The 10,345-nt window shown below is 36.2% G+C and overlaps 1 protein-coding gene across 1 annotated transcript; it reads left to right on the top strand.

The window, feature by feature from the left end:
* The first annotated feature begins 3,168 nt into the window (after nucleotides 1-3,168).
* Nucleotides 3,169-10,330, top strand: LOC145913235 (fibroblast growth factor receptor-like 1). Its single transcript, XM_083000824.1, has 10 exons — nucleotides 3,169-3,431; nucleotides 3,488-3,610; nucleotides 3,673-3,825; nucleotides 5,557-5,589; nucleotides 5,651-5,771; nucleotides 5,836-6,002; nucleotides 6,876-7,099; nucleotides 7,170-7,311; nucleotides 7,378-7,504; nucleotides 7,814-10,330. The coding sequence occupies exons 1-10, from the start codon at nucleotides 3,341-3,343 to the stop codon at nucleotides 8,337-8,339; spliced, it is 1,707 nt and encodes a 568-aa protein (XP_082856950.1). The 5' UTR covers nucleotides 3,169-3,340; the 3' UTR covers nucleotides 8,340-10,330.
* Nucleotides 10,331-10,345: the final 15 nt, after the last annotated feature.

The following is a 10,345-nucleotide window of genomic DNA, read 5'->3' as shown; positions in this document are numbered from 1 at the left end:
ATATCGTAGCAATAATTTATACACTACGTACAAGTATTTCACTTCACCTAATTTAGGTTCACACATTTGCACACTTTTACAACATTAACTTGACGTTTCTTCGAAATTTAACTACTTCTAATGGGTTTATTTTTCGAATTTTACCATAAACGAAACTTAACCTTAACTACTTAAAATTTTACTACCTTACGTTACAAATAAATTTAGACTTGATTAAATAACACTAGCTTTCAACATTTAAATATTAACTAAATAACAACAATTCATGATATTTAAAATTTTACCACACGTCACACCGTGGGTCCATACAGAAGTTAATTATTCGAAACGATTTCCGTTGCAAACACGCAGCTTATTGCGGCTGTTAACCCTATATCCGAAATCCTGTTTTCAAGGCCCCTGCTGTAATGCATCTAGCGACTGTTCCGCTTGTATCTCAATGACCGTTGATGGGTCTTGTGACTTACATAGGGACTTCATATTCGTCAAAGTTAAAAAAAAAAAATTGCTTCTGGATGAGACTGCACAGAGCGAGGTCTTGTTGAGCCTCCTGGAAGATCTTATGACCAACAGGGGGGTATAAACAGCCCTGGAGGGGTGCTTTGGCACTTTTTTAGCAAATAAATTTGATGCCATTGCATAGAGAAGAGTGGGAACTTACAAAAAATGCAAATGAGTGGGTAGTTAAACAATTCATTTTTCTGCAAAATCCAGTTTCAAATTTTGTTGCTTTTTTTGTCAAAATATTGACTAACCAGGGGGACAAAACTATTTTGTAGTGACTAATTTTGATCCAAATTTGTTGATCTGAGATGGATCTTTCATAAAATCACGAATGATTGGCCACTTGAGCGATTCATTTTTCCACAAATACAGCCTGAATTTTGTGCTCCATTTTCACCATAATTTTCAATTAACTACTTGATTGAAATAGCCCAAAACCAAAACAAACATCATAACTAAAACACAAGCAACGCGGTTTAAAACCAACATAAATATAAGGAAATTTTAGTGGTAGTCAAGGGCGTACTAAGGAAACTTATTTCATTGATAGCAGGCAAACTGTAGCAACACGCATGTTCCCCTACTTAATTCTTTACACATTTGGAACACATACGGACCGAAGACTGCAGACGGTGTTAAGCTTTCCTGCCGGAGCACCCACTGGCTTTCTGGCATCCTGCTGGACAACACATTTTTTCTCACACTTTGTTATAAAACGCCTATTTCGTAATCCTTCGACAGCCCAGTCTAGGCTAGTCTTGCCTACTCTCAGTCGCTCGTATTCTCTCGGCCCTGTCGTTATTCTTGCCATCGCGCTGTAAACGTTCGCACGTTCTTTTAATAGTTAAATTCGCTGCAATTCAGTCACGTGTTAAACGCGCTTGAAACAAGTTAAACTTAAGCCACCTGGTAATTGCAATCGTGTGTTTCCATTAATAAAGAAGTCTGTTCACGGAGCTTTTAATTCAGTAGTCTATATCAGCAAGAACACGCAAACAGACTTTAACTTCAGCAAAGCAGCGACTGGGAATCCTATTTGTACGCTGCAAAACCAAGCAAATTCATCTTTTTTCAACATATAGGATTATTTCACATAGTTAGAGATTCCCGATAATATCGGAACCGACACCCGATACATTAAGGTAGTATCAGGTTGGAACCGTTGCTATGTCAGTATCAGGACCGATGCCAATATTTTTTTAACACAACCGAAAATATGCGTTGCTTGCGGAAAGGTAAAACCTAATTTTTTGGCAGTGCGCATTGACCGTTTTGAACTCTCTAAAGGTTGATAAAATTGCTTAATCATCTAAATTCGGCAATTTTTGACTATACGAAAGCATGTGCTGCAATCACTTGATATTACAACTAAAAGCAATGGTTTGCATGTTTTCAGGTCTTTTGTTCCCAACACTTGAGTATACTAACCATAATTGAACTGTTTGTAAATAAGTACTTTTGTGGGTTTAAAAGTTTTGAAGCATCAAAAGCGAATAATAATATGAAACATTAAGTTATGTATGTAGGCTACTTAAGCAGTACTTTAAAATTATAGGTATTGGATCGGTATCGCAGTACTTTTCCTAAAAATATCGGATATCGGTATCGGATGAAAAACACCAGTGTCGGAAAACTCTACTCATAACCATAAGATAGCCTACATACTATAAAATGTTCGTCAAAGAAGTATTTAATAGCAAGAACCGACAGATTCAAACTATACATACGCGTTTACAGTCAGGTCAGTGCATCAAGGTCCAACTAAGGAGCCTATTCAGCGCGCAAACACAAAGTATGGTTTGACCAGTCCTGGTACTACAGCACGCCACAGAAACAATTGTTTCTTGCAATTAAAAATTACCATAGTTTTTATCAATAAAAAAGATTATTGTGTATTATCTGATTAATAACACAACAAAAACTATTTCATTTCCACTATCTTATATAATACAGAAAAATATTTAGCCTACACGTCTCGCACAACCCCAAAAACCAATTCAAACCTATCCACCCCCAGTTTGGAAACGGGCGCGACCAGTGTCCAGACCTTTATAGAGCGCGGAAAATTTGTGTTAAAATGTTGCGACTTTTTACGAGGAGATATTCCATCTTCGTTTTATCGTAACAGCCTGCTTCGGGATACAACGTACGGTACACAAACTAATGTACAACATAATTTACACAATAAATGTTTCTTAGGGCTACTTATGTAAATATATAATATCAGTTGACAATGTGTATAAACCACTGGTAATAATAGGAACCATCTACCATCCTAAAAAGCAATGTAGCTCCGTTAGGGGCAGCAGAGAGATGTAAAACTTTTGGCTGTAAAAATGGCTACCTTTTTTCCCAACAAGTTGTTTGAACAGTTTGTTTGCCAACTTGGAAGGTGCATTGTTATACTAACCACGTTTGGAGCGAGCGCGCTTTAAGCAACTGAATGTTAAGCTTTATGCTGCGTGTATCAGGTGTTTTGCTCATGTAGGCCAACTTTGCTTGTTTTAAACAGTATTTTTGAAAGATCAATTCCGAGCAAGTATTTTGGGCAATTGCGTATACACTTGTGCATTTATACAAGAATGAGCAAGTTACAATTAGCTTTACAAATAATTCAGCGATTTGTTCGATTTGCAGTGTTGTGTATTGGTTGGTATGTGTCTTGATCGATAGTAGCTTTACTTAAATTGTTCTTCTGTAAGTGCCTTAAACATTACTTTTTCATATGCTTGAAATAGATGTAATTACCGTGGTTAGCTTTTTAAAATAAAATAAACACAGCTATTTATTTATATTTTGAAGTTCTTTTGTAAAGGTTGCTTACTTTTAGTTTAAAATGGTAACTATAACAACCCTTTTGAACAAATATGTGTTGGTGGTCGCGGTGATGATTGGATCAACCTACTCATTAATAGCTGCTACAAAATGTAACGTATTTTGCCACGCTACAAGCAAATGTGACATTATCTGTATTTGTTTACAGCGGGACCACCTCGCATTACAGGCACTGACGTTACTGCTGTTGTTGGTTACGAAGGTGACACACTTCAGCTCACGTGCAAAGTTTCTGGTGACCCATTTCCTGCAGTAACGTGGTTTAAAAATGGTAAATGTTCGATACATATTTTCTTTTTGCAAAGATAAAAACACAATGCACTTTTGCTTCAGGGCACCTTATTCTTGGGGAATGGCGACGATACTCCCACGATCGCACAAACTTAATAATTTCCGAAGTACAAAAATCTGACGAAGGGACGTTTGTATGTGAAGCGGTGAATGGTTTTGGAAAACAACACATTACTGTTCAAGTAAACGTCATAGGTAAGATAAATTCACAACAAGTTTTATTGTTTCTGAAGTGAGCAGAAAGGGTACAGCTTACTTGATTACGGATTTTTGTTTCGAAGTGTTGTAAGTGTCCTTGTGGTAAGAGCAACAAGTAGCGCCAGCGACCTGTCACTGTAACTACTCCAAGTCTACAAGTGTCGCTTTTCAAATGGCACAGCGCACAAATGCTTGTAACTGCGGTGCAGTTTCAGTAAAGTCGACTTATCGCAAGGACCAATTTTTTAACTACAATGTAAGAACAATTGAACAGTTCATTAAGCTCAAGTGAACCGTGAGAGTCCTGTCGGATAAGTTACACCCCTTCGACTGACAGGGTTAGTCGTTGAATTTAGAGCCTCTACTTCTGTTTGTCCAGCCGCAGATGCGTTTTGTTAAATAGCACTGTCTATAAGCGCAACAAATGTTAAATGGCTTGCCGGCCAAGTAAAACTAGCGTTGGAAAATAAAAATAATACAATATAAACATCCGGAATATAACCATTTTCGTCAGAAAAGTTTTTTGTCTCTATTCTAAAAAATATTATTATAGATTGACATGAAAATGTTTGGTTTGTAATATATTTTGTCACAAACATATTTTTCAATTTATTTATTGTGACATGTTTAAATCTGAGTATCTAAAAATGCAAAATTGTTAAATTAGGCGAGATCTTACTTCACAGGCTAAAATAAATTTAAGTTATAACATACAACAAAACAATTAATAGCATTGTTAAAGACGTAGGTGGTTATAGTGCTCGTAGACACTGATGAGTAACTAAGAATTTTTATCTTTTATTTCCTTTTGCAAGTTGCTTTTATCTAAAATGTGTGTAGAGACGTGAATAAGATTTTTTTTTTGCAACGAAGGTTGCTTTAGGTGTCGCATGAAACGTAAGATGATAACGTTGGTGAACGGGATTGACTCCACTCACGTTAACCAGCTTTTTATCTTTATGTTGTAAGGAAAATATATATCTGTATCTGTTGTCGAAACAAAATATTTAAATAAATTACTTTTCTCGATATCACTTCAACTCCATTTTACATAGGTGGGTAAAGTGACAGATTCATCTAATGTTTTCGAATCCCATATATATTAACTCCCACATTTGCTTTTTGCTGTTACACGGGCTTCCAGCTATATGATACAGGAAACCACACGACCTGAGTTAGGACAGTCATGCGATATGCATCGCCAAGTTGACGCGTTTGCAAGTTCAGAGGCCAAATTCTTCGCTGGTTTTTAGTTTGCGCAACGAAACCAAGTTTGCATTGTAAAAACAAATTTCATTTCGCCTTTCTACGTTTTAGCCAATGATTATAAAACCAATTAAATTAAAACTCTAAAGTGGACAGAATCTAACCCTGATGTGGCACTGTCTTAAAACCCACGCCAACCATTAGCCGATAGGAAATGTTTGAAACAAAGTGTTTCTGATTACCGTCAGTTGGTTTAATTAAATTTTTTATGGTACTTGTAGCTTCGAGTGTTTTAATGCATTTTTTTTGCAGAAATTGATAATGCCTATATGTAGCCTTTACGTCAAGTTTAACGTAAACTGAAATGTTTCATACTTACGCGCATAAAATATAACTTAGTGTGTGATTTCAACATGTTTTTGCATACACAGTAGAATAACCTTGATGTGGAATTAAAAGAAATTTTACTTTACGGGTCTGTTGTACCCAGCGTAGTAATTAAAATTTATTTTGTTTTTGTAGATAAACGTAAAGCAGGAAGAAGTTATAAGTTGGGTATGAAACGAAAAAGCACCCCAAAACTTGTACATTGCTACATTTTTTTTTATATTTTTAGTACGTAAACCTGTGTTTTCACAACCAGTAAAGATGAGACAGCACAACATTCTAGCAAATTACGGAAGCAATATAAGATTAAGATGCAAAGCAAAAGGGAAGCCCAAACCTAACATTGAGTGGTGGGTGCTTTATAAAATCCATGCATTACGTGGCATGTGTAATTGTTTTTGCTTTGGGTTGCAGGTTTAAGGATGGCAACCTGACCAGTGTTGGATTTAGTTCTAACAGCACAAAATCCCGATGGACTTTAACACTTTTAAATGTAACCCCTAACAATGATGGGAAATACACGTGTCGCGTTTGGAATGTGGCTGGCGAAATTACTTTCCAGTACAGCGTGCATGTTTTGGGTAATTTACTTTTGTACTGCTGCAAATGTTTATTAAGTAGTTTTTTACTGAGTTCATACAACTGCTGCAAATGTTAAACTGATGAGATAAATCTTTAAACAGAATACTTAAGAAACAATTTTGCTAACCAAGGCTTCTCATACCTCGAGGGCATAAAAAGTGCACTAGTGAGCCTATCGGCAACAATCATTTTAACAATCTTAACTGATTTAACAAATTTTGTACTACTTTATCAATTGAACTTTAGGTGACTGAACATTTGTCGTCGTTAAGTTACTCTTATTTAAATAGGCTAAACTATATTGTGCATAAGAAAAAGTGACTTTTAAGTTTTTTTTTTGTAAGTGTTACGCCATCGCTCTTTGTATAACAATCATACATGCAGTCATAGCAGAAGGTAAAATTTCCATCCGAAAACGAAAAAATCGTTCGATATTTGGTTTCTAAAACAAAACGAAATTGAATGTTAATTTGTTCGCATTGTGTCAAATTTTTCATTCAGTTACTAATGCAATGAAGGTCATATAACACAAAATCTTAAATAGATTGTGTAATAAAAAATGGTGGTGTTTTAATTGTAACACAGTTCTTATTTTACAAACACAATGTGACTATCCTTTACCAAAATTTCTAGAAGTCGGATTGGCCAATGATGCGTAAGTAGAACTCTTTCCAGCCCATTAAATGCAGGTTAATGTTTAACCATTCTTCGTAATTGCCGACTTTATAAACAAAAGCTCTGGTTTGGATGTCATGGGTGAAACCAGTCGTTTTGTGTTTGTGTTCGAGGACACACTTTTCTACCAAATTAAACATGCAGATATGTATAATATGCGAAAATGTAAACAGAATCTAAACTGCTGTACCTTGTAGGTCAAATACGAGACAGTCCTGTGCTCTTGGAACCTCATCCCGTAAACACATCGGTTGTATTAGGGGAACGTGCCTCGATTCAGTGCCATGTTCGCAGCCCAGTTTCACCAACAATTAAATGGATAAAGCGACTTGACAAACAGACCGTCCAACCAAGAGGCGGAGAATTAAACAAAGCTCTAGTGATAGAGGAAAAGTCGTATCTAATACTTCCCGAACAAGAAGTGACATGACATTTACCAACTAAGGGCTAGCACAAGTATATAAATTACAACATATATGCTTGTTGTGTAGATGATGCGGTTACCAGACGGAACTTATTTAAACAAGTTATTGATCAAACGTGCTGCCATGAGAGATGCTGGAATGTACATATGTTTTGGTGCCAACACCATGGGTTACAATTTCCGTTACGCATACCTAACGGTTTTACCTGGTATATAGGTGTAAATAAAGTTATAATAGTGGAACACTTGTGTAAATACTAATTTTATGTTTTTAGACAAATCTTCAAGTAAACTTTCCAACAATTTGCCGCGAAACTTAAATTCTGGTGGATCTGTGTCCTTGCTGGTAATAATTGGCATCCCGGCTGGAATTGGTTTATTAGTTGCTTGTGTCATAACTATGTATGTATGATATTCAGGAGTTAATTAATGCTGAGTATATTTTACACTGTATTAAAAAGTAAAATTCAGTGAAGTCACTATGTTTGATAAAAATGAGCCTAGAAACACTACACATGCTTGTAACTTTCCTATCAAACCTTAGTAGCACACCACCTTTTGTTATATCAATCTGTACACTAACATCCGTAATCCTCATAAAAGCAAGCATTTTTTCACGCAAAAACGTATTGTTATTTATTCTTTGATATTTTTACATTAAATTTTTTTTTTGTACAAAACTTACAAGAAGGGTTGTTCATTGTTTTACAGGTATTGCTTCTTTAATCAACAAATTTTCGGAAAACACAGCAGTTTTAATCGTAAAAGTGACATTGACAATGCTGATGAGTACGAAGTCGCTCCAATTTTAGCAAGCCGCCAAAATAATCGGAGGTCTACAATTGGTGTATCGGAAGGACGTAAAGTAACTGATGAGACGATCATACAAGTTGTTGATAAGACATGTTCTTCAGTTGTTAACTTTAATCCAACAACTGACACAACTTCAGCGTCAAGACCTGTGCTGTCTATGCCTTCCATATCAGGATATGTTGAAATGACTATACACAATGGAGGAGAAAACATTGATTCGGAGTCTGGTTTCTCCTCATCGTATCTACACAGAACTCTTCCGCCGCCGCCACCTCCTCCGTCGCAGTATAGCACGTCGTCGTCACCGTTAACTGGTAACAGACAGAGACATCGTTATACTTGCCACTGTACAAATCAATGCCACCATCATCGTAACTGCGGTAAATTAAAACGTCACAATCCGTTAAATGAAGCATCACAGTAGACAATATTGGAGTGCTAAACTTAAGAAACATGCAACTTGAAATGTTGTTTGTGAGTATGCAGCCACTGTGCAAAAGTGTGCCAAACAATACGAATGGGATTATATTTGATTATTTTCGAAATGGTATTGTGGTTTTCCTTGTTCAACATTATTCACAATAAAACAACACTGTTTTTATGCGGCAGTTTTGTTTTAAACCTGGTGGGTTGCACCGCTAGCGTTTTTAAAGAGATGTATTTTCACTAAGTAGCGTTCCTATGAAATGCTATGTACAATATATGTTCCTGTCTTGTTACCTTGTACTGCCTCGACCGGAAGGCAAACAGCGAATTTCTTGTTGTTTTGGTATTTAAATCAGTGTAAACTAATCCATCTGGTCCCATCTTACGTCAAGCGTCCATGTCTTCAAACTCCCCGCCGATTCCATTTTTTTGAGTAGGCCCATTAAAGCGAGTGGTTTAAGTAATATTTTTTGACTAGGGTACACGTTTCACAAAAGCTACTTTTAAATAAAAGCGTTACACTGTAATGAGTCTGTTTTAATGCCAGATGTGATTACGTGGTTAACGGGATTCCCGTGATGGAAAACGTTAGGACACGATTTTCTGTAAAGAGTTGGCGAGAGATTTAACATTCCATTATTTATATACGGCGACGAAGCAATGGCGAAACAACGCGACAAAAACAAGTTGTAACACAAATAATGTCACGTGTCCGGGTAAATGCACATTGCCCCAAACTATAACTTCTTTCGAATCTATTCTGTTTTGGCATATGCCGGTGGGTGAAGTCATTCTAGTGGACATTGCGCGCAGATATTCCTGATTGGAAAATATGATTCACCCAAAAAAGTTAAAGAATTTGTATCCAAATTTGGCATTATACTGGAAGAGGTTATATAATATTTGTTTTGATGAAATGTCAGTTTAAAAATATATATATGTATATATTATGTAACGGGGAAAAAAAACTGACGTTTTCTTGTATAAATATATGGCTAATGGGCAATATTACCAGCTGGACCTGTTCACCTTCCGGTACCTTAACTAAACTAATGCATTTTACGAAAAACGTTAGTTTGTCCGAACAATTGACGTTCGCCAATAAAAATCCTCCGCGCAAATTAAAAACTTTCCTATCAGGGGTGTATTCACTATCACACGGTTGCACACGTGTTTTTGAGTAACTTAAAAGCAAACCTTGTATAAATCTTGATAGGCTAGGTGCAATTTTTTTTTTTGCTTTACTACACGAAACACAAAAACCAGAGCTAACATGCTAATCTGAATATTTAAACCTTGTACGTACGAATTGGTGATCAGGGATGCGAAATGCTTTTTCCAACATACGTTTATTCGATTCTGGTTTTGCCAGAATGACAAGGGTTCCTCTAAATAGGCTATACGGAGGTGAGTTCAGCACAACGTGTTTTGACATGTGGCACAGAATTATCTAATCCTGTACACACCATATTGGGCGATTTTCAAATATTAGTCCCGGAAAGTGTTCAAAACGTCAATATAATTTTGGCATATACCTTATATCGGAAAAGTCATTTCGTTGGAAAATGGCGTTTGTCTACCATTTTATTTCGATATGATTATGTATAGCGTGTGTTTGAAATATTCCTGAATTCATGTCAGTTTTTTTTGTGAACTATCGGAAACACTGTGGTGTATTTATTTGAGTTATTTGAAGTAGTCTTTGAATTGGCATTTGAAATGTGTTCCGCTGCCGCGTTCACCTGATGGGCATTTTAACAATTTTCAAAAAAATTGCTTGCCGAAAACAACAAGATTACTCCAAACCTGAAGTAAAATGCAAAAACATTATCTGAAAGTAGTGAAAAATCGTGGGGAACGATCCCTAAACCTACATCATCCGAAAGCTTGTTAAAATACCTTTGGTCGTCTGTTGGGAACCTGTCATGCTATCTTGAACCCACAAGAAGATTAAAGTTTTCGAAAATTTTGTTTGCAAAAAAAGAACTGCTTAACACCAGTCAC

The sequence above is a fragment of the Ascidia mentula genome, chromosome 1 (genome assembly GCF_947561715.1).
Source record: "Ascidia mentula chromosome 1, kaAscMent1.1, whole genome shotgun sequence".
Taxonomy (NCBI): domain Eukaryota; kingdom Metazoa; phylum Chordata; class Ascidiacea; order Phlebobranchia; family Ascidiidae; genus Ascidia; species Ascidia mentula.
Note: the sequence above shows the minus strand (reverse complement) of the source record. Positions and strands in the feature narration are given on the sequence as shown.